This window comes from Scyliorhinus torazame, chromosome 6, assembly GCF_047496885.1.
Source record: "Scyliorhinus torazame isolate Kashiwa2021f chromosome 6, sScyTor2.1, whole genome shotgun sequence".
Lineage (NCBI taxonomy): Eukaryota > Metazoa > Chordata > Chondrichthyes > Carcharhiniformes > Scyliorhinidae > Scyliorhinus > Scyliorhinus torazame.
Genome location: NC_092712.1, coordinates 197,209,616 through 197,230,885, shown reverse-complemented (window position 1 = coordinate 197,230,885; position 21,270 = coordinate 197,209,616). Strand labels below are relative to the sequence as shown.

The 21,270-nt window shown below is 48.1% G+C and overlaps 1 protein-coding gene across 1 annotated transcript in view; it reads right to left on the bottom strand.

The window, feature by feature from the left end:
* Positions 1-21,270, bottom strand: part of stk31 (serine/threonine kinase 31) — a 228,886-nt gene that overhangs the window by 194,829 nt on the left and 12,787 nt on the right. The window contains 3 exon segments of the mRNA XM_072509268.1: positions 2,462-2,620; positions 9,092-9,166; positions 16,737-16,835. Of these exon segments, the coding sequence (XP_072365369.1) occupies positions 2,462-2,620; positions 9,092-9,166; positions 16,737-16,835 (333 nt within the window).

The following is a 21,270-nucleotide window of genomic DNA, read 5'->3' as shown; positions in this document are numbered from 1 at the left end:
TGGCATTACTTGGGACCTGAATATTAAAGGGTATATGATGTTTAGGAAGTTAGGAAAAGGTGGAGAAGTGGCTCTGTTATTTAGACAACATTAGCACAATAGAGTGGGATGACCCAAGTTCAGGCAAACAGAATATAGAAGTGGTTTAGGTGAAGATTAGGCATGATAAAGGCAACATGTTGCTTGTGGGAGTGTACAGGCCACATAACAGGAATAATATGGTAGGTTTAGGTACGAAGTAGTAGCAATGGGAGCTCATCAGAAAGGTGTGGAAATTATCCTGGGGGATTTTAATCGACATTATAGACTGGGAGCGTAGATGAAAAAGTCAAAGAATGTTTTCAGGATAATTTGAGATCAACACATTCTGGAACTAACCAGGGAGCAGGCTATACTAAACCTGGTTGTGCAATGAACCAGGATTAATTAATGACCTCATGGTGAAGGCACCCCAAGTTAGCAGTGACCATAATCTGAATGCATTTTGCATTCAGTTTGCAGGAGAGAAGAAAATGTCTGAGACTTGTATTTTAACCTTAAGAACTGGTCATTTAAGTTAAGGGGCAAGTTAATGAGATGCATTGGTAGATATTTGAGAGGATATTTCATAATACGTAGAACAGATACATCCAATGAGAAAGGAAAATTCCACGGGGAGGACCCACCATCTGTAGTTAACTAAAAAAAGTTGAAAGATAGTATCAAACCTAGAGAAAAATAATATAATTGCACAAAGACAGGTGGCAGGTCAGAATATTGGACAGAATACTTTAAAAAAACAAAGAATACTATATAGATAGTATGGGTTCCTATAGATATTCTTAAAATGTAATTAACAAAGTGAGTGTTGGCCCTATAGATATTCAGTTTGGAGAGTTAATAATGGAAAATAAGGAGATGGCAGATGAACTGAACAGGTATTTTGCATAGGTCCTTCACTATAGAGAATACAAGCAACATCCCAGAAATGGTTGGAAGTAAGGAATTGGAAGGGAGAGAGAAATTCAAGAAAATTACCATCACCAGAGAAAGAGTACTGAGCAAATTGGTAGAACTGCAGGTTGACAAGTTCCTGGTGGACTTCATTCAAGGGTCAGAAAAGTGGCGAGTAAGATCGTGGACGTATTGGTTTTAATTTTCCAATATTCCACAGATTCAGGCAAGGTTCCATTAGATTGGAAAATAGCCAATATAACTCCTTAACTCAAAAAGGGAGGGAGACAGAAAGCAGGAAATTATAGGGCAGTTAGCTTAACATCTATCTTAGGGAAAATGCCATATTATTAAGGATATTATAACAGGATACTAATGCAATCAGGCAGTCAACATAGTTTTGTGAAAAGGAAATCACGTTTAACCAATATTTATTGGAGTTCTTAGAAGGAGTCACGTGTGCTGTGGATAAAGGGAACCAATGGATGGGCTATACTTGTGTTTCGATACTCAAATTCATTTCATAAGGTGCCTCATCAAGGGCTATTGCAAAAAATAAAAGCTTTTGGTATCGGGGGTAACATATTGGCATGAATTGAAGATTGGCTAGATAACAGGAAACAGAGCAGACGAGTGGGCAAAGATCTGGTAAATGGGAGTACAACGTGGGACAATGGGAAGTTGTCCATTTTGGCAGCCCGAATAAAAATAGGACATTATCTAAATAATGAGAGATCGCAGAGCTCAGAGACATAGAGGGATCTGGGTGTCCTAGTGCATGAATCACCAAAGGTTAATATGCAGGTAGTGCAAGTAATTAGCAAAGCTAATAAAATGTTGTTTGTTACGAGGAGAATTGAATATGAATGTTGGGAAGTTATGTTTCAGTTATATAGCACATCGATGAGCCCACATCTAGAGGACTGCGTAAAGTATTCGACTCCTTATGTGTTGGAAGCAGTTCTGAGAAGGGTTACTTGACTAATATATTAGTGGGGAGAGGGGTAGTCTGATGAGGAAAGGTTGTACAGGCTAGTCAGTCTCGTGTCTGCTGGAGTTGAGAAGAATATGAGACCTCGTCAATGAAACATACAACATCCCGAGGGGACTTGACATGAGTGGATGTGGGAAACATGTTTCCTCTTGTGAGAGAATTTAGAACTAAGGGTTACTATTCAACAATAAGGAGTCGCCATTTAAAACAGAATTGAGGAAAACCTTTTTCTCTCAGAGGGCCGTGAGACTTCAGAATTCTTTATCAAAAGTCATGGAAGCAGAATCTTTGAATATTTTTAAGGCAGAGGTAGATAGATTCTCAATAAAGAAGGGAGTAAAAGATTATAAAGGGTAGGTGGGAATGTGGAGTTGAGATCAGTTATCATAAGCAAGGGGGTGAAAAGCGAGAGGGTAGGTGGGAGTGTGGATTTGAGATCAGCCATGATCTTATTAAGTGGCAGAGCAGGCTCAAGGGGCCGAGTGGCCTGTTCATGCTCCCAATTCGTATGTTCGTACATATGTTCATATGTACCTGGTCAAATGGAGTTACATCTTGATGAGGTGGAATCTGAAGACCCCAAAGTCGGAATCTGCTGGCCAATCCAGGATACTGCAAATCTTCTGAAAGTTCAACAATACATGACTTTTTTAAAGTCTCAGAATTTCCATAATCGACGTAAGTCATCAGACACTGAAAGAAAGATAAAACTTGGGTGTCTTTTCAAAATGAAATTATGCACAAATACTAAAGCAGTTTAGTTGCAGACTCGAAGTTTAGCTTGAATTAACCGATACTGCACAGCTGAATGTGCCACAACAAATTGCTATGTGCCATGAATCTTTTCTCATTGCCCACATGCAAGCCTTGCTCAATGTCAATAATTTAGGACGTGTTCGGTCATGGCCTGGGGAAGAAACTATCAAGACAAGTAAAGAATCTGAGAAAGTGAGGAAGAACTTTTAACCCCATGTTAAAAAACAATATGTCTTGATTCAAGTTGTGTTCCCATCATCCCGGCATCATATAAAAGGCTGCTCCAACTGCACGACTTGATGTTCCATTTCTTAAGGTTTAATTTCTGACTATTACAATAGAATTTGCATTGCAAAACTAGATTTTAAGATATAGGAATCAATTTTCAATCCATTTGCCTGGTGACAATGGCCTCGAGCCAGTAGCCTTGTCGCTCAGTTCACACCAGTGACGCAGCTGGCACTATTTGAAAAGAGACCTGCCTCTGGATTTCCCAAGTGTCTGGTCATTTAAGACATAACTAGGTCACCGACTGCCACCTTATGTTGGGACTGATCACAGCCTGTGCATTGCAAGTTTCAGCCAGTTCCACAGGCGATGGAAAAGTCAACAGCCAGCAATGGTTAAGCCTATTATTTTTTATTGTGGATCTTTGAGAAGCATGCCACAGGGTGCACAAAAAGAATCTAAGCCTTGATCATCACTCATCTCTGTGAGGGAGTGGGTAAAGAACCTAGCTATTTCTTTTAGTGATGCCTATCAGTAGAGAAAGTCTGCTCATATTTATCAAAGCCATCAAAATTTTAAGCACCTGATCAGGTAGGCTCTTAACCTCTGTTGTATAAAGGCCGAATTTCTGTAGTGTCTCATCAAAACCAATAACTCTCATTCCCAGTATCACTTACTGACTCTCTGTTCTGCAGCTCTGTTAAAGTTAAGGCAGTTTTATAGAAGGATTGGAAATCTAGCAGAGAAGAGAAACCCTGCAGGACCCAGCCAAGGTGGTAGAGCCGTTCAAAGCACGGATTGACCATGTAGAGCAGATGCTGGAGTCCCAGGCGATCCAGAAAGTGGAGGAGCACGAGGAACACCTCACCAAGATGGGGGTGATGTGGGAGATCCAAAAGAGTCTGAAGGAGAAGGTGGAGAATCGCTCCAGAAGACAAAGCCTGCGTATCGAGGGGATGCCCGAAGGCATTGGAGCAGAGGCTAGCAGGTATGTAGCCAAGACGGTGGAGAAACTGATGGGGGAGGGGGCCTTTGATCGGCCTCTCGAGTTCGACCGAGCGCACAGGGCACTGATAAGGAGTCCACAGGCGGGCGAGCCACTGAGGGCAATAGTGGTGCGGTTGCGCCGCTTCTTCGACAAAGAGAAGATTCTTTGGTGGGCGAGGCAGATGAGGAAGTGCATCTGGGAGGGAAACAAGTGGCGGGTGTACCAAGACCTGAGCACACAGGCGGGCCAGGTTTAACTGGGTCAAGGCTGCCCTCTTCAAGGAGGGGGTGAAGTTTGGAGTGCTGTACCATGCTAGGTGACTTTCCAGAATCAAGAATACCATTTTGGTACGCCAGAGGAGGCGATGGAGGTTTTGAGACAATGGACTGGCAGGAGAAGGAGTGCATAGAACTTTGGAGATGTTTCCTTTTGGTGGTTGGAGGGAGAGCTTTTTCTCCTTTGAAATATTTTGTTGGGCAGGGTATTTGGGGAGCATCAAGGGTGACGGCACCGTTTTTTGTTTCCTGAGGGAGAGCAGACCGGGGGGGGGGGGGGGGGGGGGGGGGGGGTCGAATAAGGAGGTTGTGAGCCTTTGGGTGATGGCTGCCATGCTAGCTGGGTGGGCTAGTTAATGGGAGCACAGTGATGGGGTGGTCAGGTAGTTGTAGTTGTTGCAGGGGTTGTTGTTTTGTTTGGGGCAGGGGGGCTGACAAGGACTTGGTTGGTGTGTCGCAGCTGGAAAGGAAGTGATGTTGATGGACATTAGAGGGTGGCCATTGGCTGTGGCGCTTAGAGCGTCGAGGGATTGGAAAGGGATGTGGGGGTTGGGGGGACGCAGAGGTTGAGCACAGGGTTTCTCTCTATGCAGGATACCCATTATATATTTTGGACCCATTGGGGGGCACCGGCAGGATTTGAGGACTTTGGTCAGTTCTCCAGTACAAGCTGAACATGGGGAGGAAGTGGGTGCTGGTTATTTACTATATTGTACAATTTTGCTTCTGGTCTTAGTTGTTTTGTTTGTTTATATAAATGCCTGAATAAAATATTTTTTAAAGAAAGATGTGCAGGGGAGGTGGATTGGCCACACTAAATTGCCCCTTAATTGGGAAAAAAAAGAAGAATTGGGTACTCTAAATTTAGTTTTTAAAAAAAGATGGGGAATGTCTAAGACCCAGAAGAAAGCCTCTGGGAAGAAGGGGGAAGAGTGAAAGTTTGCCGCTGAGTGAACGGGTCAGCCCGGCAGCAGGAAAGATGGCGGAGGCCGGGTCGCTGGGTGGGGCTGCATCCTTCACAGTGGAAACTCTGACTGAGGTGATGGCTGGAGAATTCAGGAGGCAGTTCGCTAAGCATATGGAGGTGCTGCGAAAGGAGATGATGGCTGCGATGAAGGAATGAGTGGAGGAAGCGATTGCCCCAGTGAAGACGGCAGTGTCGAAGATATCAGCCGAGGTATGGGGCAAGCAGAGAAGTTGATGGGATTGGAGGAGGCTCTGCCGCAGCACAGTGACCAATTCACCTCGATGAGTGAGGAGCCGTGGAGGGTGGTGGAGGCCAATAAAGGACTCAGAGCCGAGGTGGAGAACCTGGAGAACAGATCGAGGCTTTACGGATTGTGGGCCTGCCCAAGGGGGTGGAGGACCTGAGGCCAATTGAGTACTTCACGAAATGCTGGCGGAGTTGTTGGGAGAGGGGGAAGAACCCTCCCGACAGGAGCTGGACAGGGCACATCAGTCGCTAAAGCCCAAGCCGAAAGCAAAAATGCCACCGAGGGCAGTTACAGTTCGTTTTCACAAGTTGCACGTCAGGAAGGTCCTTAGTTGGGCGAAGTGTGAGATGAAGTCAAAAGGAATTTGAATGTACCAATATAATATACACACACACACACACACACACACACACACACACACAAGGCTTCATGGTGGAGCTGGCGAGAAGATGGCGGCCTTCAGGGTGAAGGCATGTACAGTATCGGAGCAAGATTTGACGTGGTCTACCCAGCGAGGCTGAGGGTGACCCATCATTCGAGAGACTTCTACTTCGAGATGGTGGAGACGGTGGAGAAATTCGTGAAGGCCGAAGGACTGGGATTGGGAGTGGGAGTGTGACTTGGGGGGGGGGGGGGGGGGGGGGGGGGTTGCATTGGTTTGGTTGTCTTTATTTTCAGGGACTGGGTCATGTGGGAGGGGATTGGAAGGGGGGGGGGGGGGGGTGCCTGGGCACGTGTCTCCACGCTACCAAGCGAAGGTTGGCTGGTGAACAGGAGTGTGGTGGGGGCGGGGCTGCGGTCGCAGGAACCTGGTCGAACAGGTTTCGATGGGCCTGTGAGGAGTGAAAGATGGGAGGTGGAGGGGAGCAATACTGGGAGATTTTTTCAAGACGAAGTGGATGGGGGGCCCCACAACAAAACGGATGGGGCAGGTCAGGCCCGATGGGCAGGGCCCGGAGTTATGATGATGGTGGATAGGAAGAGCCGGGAGGACTGGGGGTGAGACATTCCTGGTCAGCACAGTGACCTGGAATGCAATGGGGTTAGGGGGGGTTGGTGAAGAGATCGAGTCTTTTTACACGATTAAAGAGCTTAAAGGCCAATGTGGTGATGCTGCAGGAGACCCATTTGAGGGTGAGGGATCAGGTGAGGCTTAGGAAGAGTTATGAGAGTCAGGATTTCCACTCTGGGTTTGATAGTAGGGCTCGGGGAAGGTGGCAGTACTGGTGGGCAAGACGGTGAGGTTTCAGACGGAGACAGTGGTGGTAGATCAAGGGGGCACGTGATAGTGATGGGTCCACTACAGGAGAGGTTGGTGGCACTGGTTATATGGCATCAACTGGGATGATGCGTGGTTTGCGAAGGCTTTGGGGGGCACGGTAGCACAGTGGTTAGCACGGTTGCTTCACAGCTCCAGGATCCCTGGTTCGATTCCCGACTTGGTTCACTGTCTGTGCCAAGTTTGTACTTTCTCCCCATGTCTGCGTGGGTTTCCTTCCGGTGCTCCGGTTTTCTCCCACAGTCCAAAGATGTGCAGGTTAGGTGGATTGGCAATGCTAAATTGCGTTTAGTGTCCAAAAAGGTTGGGGGGGGTGCTCTTTCCGGGGGCCGGTGTGGGCTCGATAGGCCGGGTGGCCTATCTTCTGCACTCTAGATTGTATGATTCTATAAGAGGGTGCCGGTCTGGATACCCACGAGTTAATAGTGGGGGCGACTGGAATATTTTGCAGAAACCAAAAGTGGACAGGTCTCCGCCGCACTCACTGGCCCAATCAGGTGGGGCGAAGGCAGTCGCTGGGCTCATCAGGGAGATGGGAGGAGTGGGCCCGGGGAGGTTCTCACACCAGACGGAACAGGAGTATATGTTTTTCTCCCCGGTACACAAGGTGTACTCGAGGATAGACTTTTTCATGCTGGGGAAGGCGCCATTGGCTGGGGTTAGGAGGTCGGAGACTCAGCAATAGTGATTTCGGACGGATGCCGATTAGGGGGAAGCATGGGTTAGAGCCAGGGAGGATGGAGGAGTGTTTTTGGGGATGGGGATGGATGAATGTGATGAAGGAAATGAAAGATTTGTTTCTTGGCGGGGGTGATTCGTGAGCTTGGAGGAGTTGGGAGAGAAGTATGGTTGGCGCAGGGGAAAGGGGTTACGTAACTGCAGGCTTGAGATTTCGCAAGAAAGGTTTTCCCGACCGTCCAATAGAGTCAGCCACTTTGTTGTTGGACGCGGTGCTGTCAGCGGGAGGGCTGGAGAGGAAGTTGTTTCGGCGATCTACAGGAGAATCCTGGAGGAGGAAAGGGCTTCTATGGCGATTAAGGCAAAGTGGGAGGAGGAGCTGTGGGGGGCAGGCACGATGGAAGAGGGATTGTGATGTGAGGTGCTGCAGAGGGTGAATGCCTCAACCTCATGTGCGAGGCTGCGGCTGATAAGAGCTGAAAGTCGTACCTCACAAAATCAAGGATACATCAGCTGTTCGAGGGGATGGAGGATGTCTGTGAGCGATGTGGGAGGGGCCCCATGAACCATGTTCATATGTTTTGGTCCTGCCCGAAGCTGGAAAGGTTTTGGAGGACGGTATTTAGCACAATCTCGGGGGTCTTGCATATGGATGTGGAGCCCGGTCTCCAAGCCATATTCAGGGTGTCGGACCGGCCAGAGTTGCAGACGGAAGTTTTAATAATAATAATCTTTATTATCACAAGTAGGCCTACATTAACACTGCAACGAAGTTAGTGTGAAAAGCCCCTAGTCACCACATTCCGGCATCCGTTCAGGTACACTGAGGGAGAATTCACAATGTCCAAATTACCTAACAGCACGTCTTTCAGGACATGTGGGAGGGAATCGGAGCACCCAGAGGAAACCCACGCACACGGGGAGAACGTGCAGACTCCGCACAGATAGCGACCCAGGCCAGGAATAGAAACTTGGACCCTGCCAATGTGAAGCCATAGTGCTAACCAATATACTACCGTGCCACCCTCACCTTTTCCTCACTGGCCGCTCATAGATGGGTCCTTTTGGGGTGGAGGTCAGTGTCTCCACCCTGTGCCCCGGCGTGGCGTGGGGGGGGGGGGGGGGTGTACCTGCTGGAGTTTTTGACCCTGAAGGAGGTGAAGTTTGAGCTGAGGGGGTGAAATAGGGGTTCTAGAATTCTTTGGGGTTTGTTCAGTATGCACTTTCGGGTATTGCTTACTGTTTGGGGGGGGTAGTTGGGGAGATTGTCTCTCTTTGAGTCGTTTTTGTTTCTCTTCTGTATGGTGAAAATTATGAAAATATGGCAGATAAAAATATATATATTTTTTTAAGTATTCCTTTAACCTGCTGAATATCATTGGTACCAGCTAATCGGGATTTGGGTTACAGTGTTCAGAAATCCTGAGTTAACTCGTGCATGAAGTTTGGCATGTGGATAACTGGAAATGTAGATACTCTGATATTTTATGGTTTTTAACCAAATTCTGACCAAGGACAAAATATTTCCAACTATGTTGGGTTGGGAATTAAGATTTATTTTCCACCCAGGTCTGCAAAATTACGACTGAGCATTAGATTTATAAATTTAAATGAATCTATCAAAGTCACATCTTATTGGTCACCGGAGACAACTGCCACCTTCCAAAACAAAAGCAGCCATGTTGGATGACTAGGTTAATTAAACCTAATTTTTCAAGAGTAGCAATATTTCCAAGTATCAAATACCTTTTCATTAGTCATCATTTTTTTCAGCTTGCATCTATACCAACACTGGTCTTCAGAATATAATCCACCATAAATCTGTAAGAATAAAAACATTTATGTTTTGGTCCTTCTAAAAGAGCTATTACCACATACATATCGAAGCAACAATGTCCAGGACAAGATTTATGTCAATACCCAATATCATATAATTTTCATATAACCTTATATAACTTTAGGTTACAGCTGCATTTATAGGTTGTGTGGTAAAATTTAAGAAAACAAACAGAAGTCTCAGAAAGCGTGAGTAAGGTATAAACTCAGATAAGCATTCAGAAAATACATTATCCAGGGGATCATAATCACTGTTGTAGAAGCAGGGCACACATTTGGGACAGAATTCACCAGCCGTTGGGATTCTCTGTTCCCGCTGCAGCACAACCCCACCCATGGGTCTCCTGGCAGCGTGGGGTGGTTTCAATGGAAAATCCCATTGACAATCGGCAGGAAGAGAAAATCCCGCCACCAGCGAACGGTGTGCAGTGGCTGGGGGACTGGAGAATCCCACGCTTGATCTTTATTTCCCACATAGCAATTTTTCAGCTGAGAGATTAAGGAGAGGTGCAAAAAAACTTCCTTAAAGGGCCAATTTGAACATTCTAATGAAACAATGCATTCCCACGAAACCTGGTTTCGAAACCTAGAATGTACCTCCATTGATCCAACGCTGTTCAAAGATCACTTGGCACATCGCAAACTGTAATTCAAATACCAAATTGAGCAGTGGACTAGGATATTGCGGAGGGAACCGTACCCTTGGCATGCAAGGGAAAGATGTGTTTGGCGATGGCATAACACTGGAGCTGGCGAAAATGGTGGAGGGTGGTCCACTGAACACAGAAGCTGGTGAAGACAAGTAGCTCCCTTCTGAGGTTCTCGGGAGGCAGGGGAAAGGGCGAGAGCAGAATTGTTTAGACGCAGTGAAGGGACATGAGAACCATGCTGGGTGGGAATCCTTAATTGATGAAAAAATAAAATATATCGAAAGCGCTGGTGTGGAAGGTATAAAGCAGATGCGATGGAGACAGAGAAAGAGAAAGAATGAACTCAGTGAAGTGAAGAAAAGGGAAGGGTGGAAATTGGAAGCAAAGTCAATGACATTTTGCAGATCAAAGCGTTATGATTCCAGTTCATGTTATAACTGGACTGAAAGGACCCAGAATGGAGCACTGGCTCAAAAGACGAGGGGCGGGATTCTCCGTTTCTGAGACGAAGTGTTGACACCGCCGCAGAATTTGTAGAATTCCACGACAACGAAACTGGCGGTGCACCTGGACCGATTCTGCAACTGTTAAGGGACTAGCACCGGCGCCACATAAAACACAATCAATTCCAATTAGAAACGGTGCGGAATTCGTCGGTTTCGCAATTGACACCAGGACACTTCACTCCCCATCGCAGCCAATAAGATAGCAGCAAGACACCCCAAGATTCACCTACACTGAGCTGGAGTCCCTCCTGGGCGCGGTGGAGGAGCAGCGGATGACCATGTACCCCGGCCGGGAAGGAGGCTGGCAGCCACCACCATTTGCTGTGCCTGCGCACAGGTGGACAGAGGCGGTCAGCACCTTGGTCAACGCCGTTCGGACTGGCCAGCAGTGCCGAAAAAAACCTGTACGACCTCCTCAGGGCGAGTAGGTGGCACTGTGCCCCTGGCACCAACTCCCACCCATAACCCCAGCCTGGAGGGCAGCCGAACCCAAACCTTGCACCGTATGTCAGCACCCATACCTGCCGCCATGGCCAGGTGCCCAGGCCACTGAAGCCACCAGCTAACCACCCCCCGGACTGCATGCGTCGGACCATCTAACACTGTCGTTTTCTGTTTAACCCCCACCCACCCACTCCAGAAGGCCTACCACAACTGACGGGAGGGGAGAAGACAGGAGAGGGACCGCCAGACTTGCGGCCCCTAACCATGGCAGAGCAGAGGGCCCTGGATGTGGTCGGCAGCCCGGAAGAAAGGAAGGTCGCCGAGGTGGACTTCGGCTGCGGGAAAGGAAGTGAGACCCCGCTTAGTTGCGGTTCCCCATGATATTTGTCAATGCCCCCCCCCCTAATCATGGGTCTTGTCTTGCAGGAGATTGGGTGGAACCCTCTCCCGGTGAGCTGAGCAGTGACAACAGCAGCTCGGACGGTAGCCCTCCGCCCGAGACTCAGGAGCTCGAGTCGGAGGATGACACTGATTTCCCGTCACAGCTGTCTCCAATACCCTCCACCATCCCAGAGATACCTTGGCTGGGCACTCACTTTATTGAAGAGGCACCTGAGACACTAGCTGGTGCGCACCACACAGCTGATCTGGTACAGCAGGTGGAGGTAGGAACATCCAAGGGGGCGAACGGTCGGATGGCAGGTCAACCCCAGGGACTAGCTGCTGCCCAGACGGTTTCCGGTTTCTGGAACAGACAGTCCCACTAATTGTGGAGATGCAGTCACAGAGCCAGGTACTGCAATGAGGGGTTGTCAGCAAGCATCCAGTACCTAGAGGCGCAGTCAGAAGAGTCCTGCAGCAGGAGGTAGTGCCAACCATATGTACCACCCAGGCCAACACCACACGCGTCTGTGATGGAGACTTTGGAGGCGACGGTTTACCGGCATGTCCAAGGCCTGGGGCGTTCTTTTTTTTCATATAAAATGTATTGTATTACAAAAATGTGTCAAAACAGGTTACAGCGAATAAACACCCCAGGAAACATGCTTCCCAACAATCATCTATACATTCTGAATGGATTTTTCCCCTTTTTCACCCCCTCCTTCCTCGCGACGAACAGCCCCTCAAACGCGGTCACAAACTTCCTCCACCTTTCCTCAAACCCCTCTGAAGAGCCCCTTAACTCATATTTCATCTTCTCTAATTGCAGGAAGTTGTACAGGTCGATCAACCAAGCCGCTACCCCCGGTGGCGATGCTGACCGCCACTCCCATCAATATTCACCACCGTGCAATCAGAGAGGCGAAGGCCAAGACATCGGCCTTCCTCCTCTCCATGAGCTCCGGAATCTCTGAAATCCCAAACATCGCCACCAAAGGGTCCGGGTCCACCTCCTCTCCCACTATCCTGGCTAAGACCGCGAACATTCCCGCACAGAATCTTCCCAATTTTTCACAACCCCAAAACATGTGTGCATGATTCGCTGGCCCCCGCCCACACCTCTCACACTCATCTGCTATCCCCTGAAAGAACCCACTCATTCTCGCCCGAGTCATATGCACCCTGTGCACCACCTTAAACTGTATCAGGCTCATCCTTGCACAACAGTAGGTCCCGTTTACCCTATGCAGTGCCTCACTCCATACTCCCCAATTGATCTCCCCTCCCAACTCCGCTTCCCATTTCTCCTTGATCTTCACTACCCGCTCGCCTCCCTGCTCCCCCAGCCACGTATATATATCCCCAATTCTTCCCTCCCCTTCCACATCCAGAACCATGCCACCTGGAATACCTGAACAGCAGCCAGGCCCAGTCGCCCCAGAAGACACCCGCCATTGAAGGCCCAGGTCAGAGGGCACGAAGCAGCAGTCTCTCCAGCAGGGTACATCCCAGCAACCTGAGGAACGCCCTCCAGACTCGCCCCCCGGCTGAAACTCATGATTCTCACACAGCAGCGTTAACACCGACATCCCTTTCACCCTAAAATGCCTCCTCAACTGATTCTATATGTTCACCATGGACTGCACCACGCCCCCCCCCCCCCCCCCCCCCCCCAAATACCTACTCGGAGCCATTGGAGAGTCCAGAATCTTACTCAACGCCCATCTCATGAAATCCACGTCATCCGAATTCAGGGCATAAGAGTTTACCAAAACCATCGGCATCCCCTCCAAATTTCCACTAACCATCACATGCCTCCAGCCCACCCCTGAATCAGTGACAATGCTCCCCACTCAAACTCAACCCGTTATTGACTAACAATCCCCCCCCCCCCACCCAAACTTTATATCCAGCCCCGAATGGAACACCTGCCCCACTCATCCCTTTCTCAGCCTAGCCTGGTCCCCCAGCTTCAGGTACGTCTCCAGCAAAAATGCCACGTCTGCCTTCAGACTCCTCAGAAGCACGAAAACACATGACCGTTTAACCGGCCCATTCAGCCCCCTCATATTCCACATGACCAGCCTGGTTATGGGGGTTCCCGCCCCCCCCCCCTGCCTTCATATCTCTGCTGGGCCAGCCCCCGGCCCGCATTGCGCACCCTTCCAGGCCCGCACTCTGATGGCCACCTTCCCAACTGCGACACACCAACCCCACCCTTGTCAGCAACCATCCCACCCTCAAAACAAAATGCCAACCCCAAATCCCCCCGCCAATATCTGCCTCCTGGCAACCCCCCACTTCACTCCCCGTTAACTAGCCCGCCCAACTAGCAAGGTGGCCCCCGCCCAAAGCCTCCAACCTCTCTTCCCTCCAGTTATTCCCTCCCTACCCTGACCATCACCACCCGCAACACCCAAAGAGTAACAAACGGCAAACTCACCATCACTGCTCCCCGGCCAAGAAATGTCCCGAGTTACCCACCCCCATGCACTTTACAAATCTCCTCCAAAAGTTCACCCTCGCCCTCCTCCCAGTCCACTATCCCTCAAAGTCCGTTGTCTCCTCTGGCGTGTCGAAATAGAGGTCCCCACGTTTCTGAAATGACACCCATGGGTGGGCTGGGTATATAACTCCAAACTTCACTCCCTTCGCAAAGAGGGCAGCCTTTAACAGGTTGAACCAGGCCCTCCTCTTCACCAACTCCACACCCAGGTCTTGGTAGACCCACAGCTCACTTCCTTCCCAGGTACCCGTCTTGGTCCGCCTTACCAATCATAAAATCTTTCCCTGGTCCAAAAAGCGATGCAGCCTCACCACCATCGCCCTCGGCAGCACACCCACCTTTGGACTCCTCCTCAGCACCCTACCTGCTCGGTCCACCTCGAGAAGCCAATCGAAGGCCGCACCCTCCATCAACATCTCCAACATACTCACCACATACACAGCGGCCTCCGCACCTTCATGCATCCCAACAATCCTCACATTTGTCTCCTGGAGTGTGGTTCTCCAAGTCCTTCATCTTCTCCTTCAGCCTCTTCTGGCTTTCCCGCATCACTCCCAACTCCACTGCCAATGAGACCATCTACATCTCGTGCTCCCCTGCCTCCTCCACTTTTGGAATCGCCCGGCACTGGTACTCCAGCCTCTGCTCAACTCGCTCAATCCCAGATCTCAGCGGCTCCACCACTTTGGCCAGGTCTTCCAGGGCCTCTATCCTCTGCTGCTGAAACTTGTTGTTCCAGTACTCCATCAGCTGCTCCATCAACCACTGGGCAGGCTGCTCACCCCCTTGCCCACCGCCATCTTTACCTGTGGAGCACCACGAAAACCCTTCTACTTCAACAACTCTTTCTTTCTCGTGGCGCTTCTCATCCGCTGATTCATCCACCAACCACACCAGAGGAGTATTACCTTCCCGGGCACTCCTGCACCATTTTCCCTCAAAATACTACACCTTTCAGGCAGGGAAAGACCGAAAAAAATCCACCTTGAGCTGGAGCCATCAAATGTGCAACCACTCACGCCTTGGCCTCCACCGGAAGTCCAAATCGTGCCCAGTATTCCAGAATACTCGCAGATGACACCAAGGTTGGTGGAGTGGCAGGTAGTGTTGAGGATTGTCAGAAGATACAGCAGGACATAGATAGGTTGGAGACTTCGGCAGAGAAATGGCAAATTTAATTCGGACAAATTAAGAATAAAAGGGAGTCACTTTAGAACAGAGATGAGGAGAAATTTCTTCAGCCAGAGTGGAGGGTCTGTGGAATTCATTGCCACAGAGGGCGGTGGAGGCCGGGACGTTGAGTGCCTTTAAGACAGAAGTTGATAAATTCTTGATTTCTCGAGGAACTAAGGGCCATGGAGAGAGAGCGGGTAAATGGAGTTGAAATCAGCCATGATTGAATGGTGGAGTGGACTCGATGGGCCGAATGGCCTTACTTCCGCTCCTATGTCTTATGGTCTTAAATGTGAGGCAATGCATTTTGGTAGGTCTAACAGAGATCTGGGCATGCAGGTCCACTGATCTTTGAAGGTGGCAACACAAGTGGACAAGGTAGTCAAGAAAGCATACGGAATGCTTGTCTTCATTGGATGGGGCATCGAGTATAAAAACTGGCAAGTCATGTTACAGCTGTATAGAACCTTGGTAAAGCCGCACTTGGAATATTGCACACAATTCTGGTCGCCACACTACCAGAAGGATGTGGAGGCTTTGGAGAGGGTGCAGAGGTTTATCAGGATGCTGCCTGGTCTGGAGGGTGTCATCTATGTGGGGAGGTTGAATAGACTCGGACTGTTTTCATTAGGAAGTCAAAGGTTGAGCGGTGACCTGATCGAGGTCTACAAGATTATGAGGGGCATGGATAGAGTGGATGGGCAGGCACTCTTTCCCAGGGTGGAGGGGTCAGTCACTAGGGGGCATAGGTTTAAAGTCTGTGGGGCAAAAGTTCAGAGGAGCTGTGCGAGGCAGGTTTTTTTTAAACGTAGAGAATGGCGAGTGCCTGGAACGCGCTGCCAGGAGAGGTTGTGGAAGTAGATACATTAACAGCGTTCAAAAGGCATTTTGACAAAAACATGGATAGGATGGGTATGGAGGGATACGGCACAAGGAAGTGCTGAGGGTTTTGGCAACGGTTGGTATCATGACCGGTACAAGCTAGGAGGGCCAAAATTCCTGTTCCTGTGCCGTATTGTTCTTTGTTCTAATAAGCATAGCCAGACAATATAATTTATTTTGTATTTGACTGTCCTTGCAATATCGTTTTTTGTGTAATGAACCTTCAGAGGTTCATGTACTGTGAAATTTAGGTCTTTCACCTCATTCGAAGTCCTTAAGATCACCATCCTGCATTGTCAACCCCATAGAATCCCTTCATTGCAGAAGGAGGCCATTCAGCCCATCAAGTTTGCACCACCCCTTGCTCTGATAGAGCACCCTACTTAGGCTCAATCTCTACTACTTAGGCCCAATCTCTACCCGTAACCCAACCTAATCTTTTTGGGCAATATTAGTATGGCTAATCCGCCTAACCTGCACATCTTTGGACTGTGGGTGGAAACCAGAGCACCAGGAGGAAACTCACACAGACACGGGGAGAATGTGGAAACTCCACAGACAGGCATCCGAATTCGGAATTGAATTCAGGTCCCTGGCGCTGTGAGGCAGTAGTGTTAACCACCGTGCCACCCAAAAAACTGTTCTACATTATTCCCATGCACAAATCATTTTATAGTCTGCAATCCTGTAGAAGTTCCCAGAGCATCATCCAGATCACTGATATAATGATGAGCAAAAAGTTTTAATACTGATCCATTCGTAATCAGTCCCCGGGCAGAACATAGGTCATTAATAGGAATTGTCTGCCTCAATCAATTAGTACAATTCAGAAACCGGTGCTATATTGATAACAAAATGGAAGCAGATTCAATATCATGCTATTGCACCATCATAAACTACTCGGTTATAGTTTGATGCAGGTAACAAAAGCACAAGAGTGTAGAGAAGGAGGATACGTTTACAAGCAATCTTTAACTGCTCCTTCACTCAATTTATCTTAATTAGTAAAATACCTTTTCAGGAACAGGATCTCCAAATACTTTGGCAGCAAACGGGCAAATATCTGTCAAAGCAGTAGATATCTTCAGAAGATCTTCAATTAATTCAACAGTCTGGGTGTGAAGCATACACAAGATTCAAATTTCACAACATTTTAGCAGTTTGGGATTTAGGTTGAAGGCCACACTGTGCATTAGATTCAAATATAGAACTCAATATGCAATAAGGAATAAAAGTTGCAAACCTACAATACTTCCCACCTGGGTTTTTTTTTTTCATTGAAAAGTGCAACCCAATTTGCTGCATTTGGACCTGCTGCGACTTTACGACACCAGGTTATGTGATGTGCCCATGTCTGTCGTGAAGAAGTGTCCATGTTATTATATTTAAATCAGGTGCTAATATTTAAATCAGGTGCTTAGTGCAATTGGAAGCCCGATTTGATTTTAAAGGGTGCTGGCCAGGTTCCTCATGGCTCGAGTACCTCGCAGTTAAATGAGGACTAAATGGCTGCAGAGGGCCCATTACTTTGTGGAGCATGGCTTGTGAGCCTGGAAAGTGAAAGAGTGCTCCCCCAGCCTGCCAACCATGATCTCTGCTCGCTGCCTCCATCTGCTGACACCTGCACATTCCCACAATCCTGAACCCACAATTTTACCCTCCCTTCTAATGGTCAGACCTTCCCCCTCCAATTGTCAATCTCTCCCTCCCAATTTGACATGCACCCACATCCTCCACCAACCCCAAATCTTTCCTGATGGCTGAAAGCATTCCCAACACGGTAGGGCAGCACGGTAGCATGGTGGTTAGCATAATTGCTTCACAGCTCCAGGGTCCCAGGTTCGATTCCCGGCTTGGGTCACTGTCTGTGCGGAGTCTGCACATTCTCCCCGTGTCTGCGTGGGTTTCCTCCGGGTGCTCCAGTTTCCTCCCACAGTCCAAAGATATGCAGGTTAGGTGGATTGGCCATGCTAAATTGCGTTTAGTGTTGGGTGGGGTTACTGGGTTATGGGGATAGGATGGAGGTGTGGGAATGGGTATGGTGCTCTTTCAAAGAGCCAGTGCAGACTCGATGGGCCGAATGGCCTCCTTCTGCACTGTAACTTCTATGATTCCCCAGCTGCGGTCTTCTACCACTGGAATCCCACCTGGTAGTTAATAATAATAGCAATCGTTATTATTGTCACAAGTAGGCTTACATTAACACTGCAATGAAGTTAATGTGAAAAGCTCCTAGTCGCCACATTCCGGCTCCTGTTTGGGTACATGGAGGGAGAATTCAAAATGCCCCAATTACCGAACAGCACGTCTTTCGGGACCTGTTGGAGGAAACCTGAGCACCCGGAGGAAACCCGAGCACCCGGAGGAAACCCACGCAGTCACGGGGAGAACGAGCAGACTCCGCAGTGACCGAAGCCGGGAATCGAACCTGGGATCCTGGCGTTGTGACTCAACAGTGCTAACCACTGTGCTGCATGCAAGGCACATTAAAGGCTGGGAGTCCACAGATGAAGAGAGGATATTTGAGGTGGAGTGTTACCAAGGTCATTGAAAGGGGCAACACAGGTGGAGAAGGTAGTCAAGAAGGCATTCGGCATGCTTGCCTTCATTGGCCGGGGCATTGAGTATAAGAATTGGCAAGTCATGTTGCAGCTGTATAGAACCTTAGTTAGGCCACATTTGGAGTATAGTGTTCAATTCTGGTCGCCAAACTACCAGAAGGATGTGGAGGCTTTAGAGAGGGTGCAGAAGAGATTTACCAGAATGTTGCCTGGTATGGAGGGCATTAGCTATGAGGAGCGGTTGAATAAACTCGGTTTGTTCTCACTGGAACGAAGGAGGTTGAGGGGAGACCTGATAGAGGTATACAAAATTATGAGGGGCATAGACAGAGTGGATAGTCAGAGGCTTTTCCCCCAGGGTAGAGGGGTCAATTACTAGGGGGCATAGGTTTAAGGTGAGAGGGGCAAGGTTTAGAGTAGATGTAAGAGGCAAGTTTTTTTTTTACGCAGAGGGTAGTGGGTGCCTGGAACTCGCTACCGGAGGTGGTGGTGGAAACAGGGACGATAGTGACATTTAAGGGGCATCTTGACAAATATATGAATAGGATGGGAATAGAGGGATACGGACCCAGGAAGTGTAGAAGATTGTAGTTTAGTCGGGCAGCATGGTCGGCACGGGCTTGGAGGGCCGAAGGGCCTGTTCCTGTGCTGTACATTTCTTTGTTCTCTGTTTGTTCAAGGACTTGGCTGCATTTTAAATGTGCAGCTTTATATTGAGACTCCACAGAATCTGGGTATGGAACAGTAGTGGTGATTACTAGTTAAAGAGATTTTATGGAAGAAGCTACAGTAGGTAAATGACCTGAACCGTGATGACTCCCAAGTTGGAGGAGAAAATAATTGAACTAAAGACGGCAGAGAATACATATGGCTGGAGATGATGGTAGATTATTTTTTTTAATGGTTTCAATAATCAAGTATCCTAGTTTGTTTCGCTCCAGCAGTGCAAGATGACGAGTTGAATGTGTGTGTGAACAAACAGCAGTTTGGAAACGCAAATCAGAAAGTGCTTGAATTTCAGAATGATGATAAACGCCCACGTCAAGAGATGACCCATACCGAGATATGGGGTGGATTTGAAAGAGACCAATATACTGAAAGACTTGCAAACTGAGAAGTTTCGACTTGGAGGCAGGATGGCGTTCTGATAACAGAAGCTTGTACATTGAGAAACAAACCATTTATAACTGGGATTAAGGATGAAACAGCTGGAGCGTGTCACCAGTTTTATGCTCGGAGCAGAGACTAAAAATGGAAGTGGGTGACAGTATTAGTTAAAGACAAGACAAATTAGTCCATTTGCTGGGGACAATAGCACGAGAAGAAAAAGTCTGATCTTGAATTTCACAGCGAACACTGGCTGCCTTAACTGCTTGTAATTCAATTAGACTGGATTTTGTTCATTGTCACGTGTATAGAGGTACTGTGAAAAGTATTTTTTGCGAGCAGCTCAAACAGATCATTAAGTACATGAAATGAAAATAAAATAAAATAAAATAAAATACATAATAGGGCAACACAAGGTACGCAATGTAACTACATTGTTCCCCATTGTTCAGAATGTGGAGATGCCGCGCTGGACTGGGCTGGTACAGTACAGCAATCCTTCGGTGTACATGAATACAGAAAAAGACATGGATTTAGTAAGGGGAGGTCGTGCCTGACAAACCTGTTAGAGTTCTTTGAAGAGATAACAAATAGGTTAGACCAAGGAGAGCCAATGGATGTTATCTATCTTGACTTCCAAAAGGCCTTTGATAAGGTGCCTCACGGGAGAGTGCCAAGTAAAATAAGGGCCCATGGTATTCGAGGCAAGGTACTAACATGGATTGACGATTGGCTGTCAGGCAGAGAGTTGGGATAAAAGGTTCTTTTTCGGAATGGCAACCGGTGTCAAGTGATGTCCCGCAGGGTTCAGTGTTGGGGCCACAGCTGTTCTCTTTATATATTAACGATCCAGATGACGGGACTGGGGGCATTCTGGCTAAGTTTGCCAATGATACAAAGATAGGTGGAGGGGCAGGTAGTATTGAGGAGGTGGGGAGGCTGCAGAAAGATTTAGACAGTTTAGGAGAATGGTCCAAGAAATGGCTGATGAAATTCAACGTGGGCAAGTGCGAGGTCTTGCACTTTGGAAAAAATAGAGGCATGGACTATTTTCTAAACGGTGACAAAATTCATAATGCTGAAGTGCAAAGGGACTTGGGAGTCCTAGTCCAGGATTCTCTAAAGGTAAACTTGCAGGTTGAGTCCGTAATTAAGAAAGCAAATGCAATGTTGTCATTTATCTCAAGAGGCTTGGAATATAAAAGCAGGGATGTACTTCTGAAGCTTTATAAAGCATTAGTCAGGCCCCATTTAGAATACTGTGAGCAATTTTGGGCCCCACACCTCAGGAAGGACATACTAGCACTGGTGCGGGTCCAACGGAGATTCACACGGATGATCCCAGGAATGGTAGGCCTAACATACGATGAACGTCTGAGGATCCTGGGATTACATTCATTGGAGTTTAGGAGGTTGAGGGGAGATCTAATAGAAACTTACAAGATAATGAATGGCTTAGATAGGGTGGACGTAGGGAAGTTGTTTCCATTAGCAGGGGAGACTAGGACCCAGGGGCACAGCCTTAGAATAAAAGGGAGTCACTTTAGAACAGAGATGAGGAGAAATTTCTTCAGCCAGAGAGTGGTGGGTCTGTGGAATTCATTGCCACAGAGGGCGGTGGAGGCCAGGACGTTGAGTGTCTTTAAGACAGAAGTTGATAAATTCTTGATTTCTCGAGGAATTAAGGGCTATGGTGAGCAGGTAAATGGTGTTGAAATCAGCCATGATTGAATGGTGGAGTGGACTCGATGGGCCGAATGGCCTTTCTTCCGTTCCTATGTCTTATGGTCTTACATAAACACTGGCATTGGGTGAAGCATACAGGGGTGCAGTGTTAATGAGGTCAATCCATAAGAGGGTCGTTTAGGAGTCTGGTAAC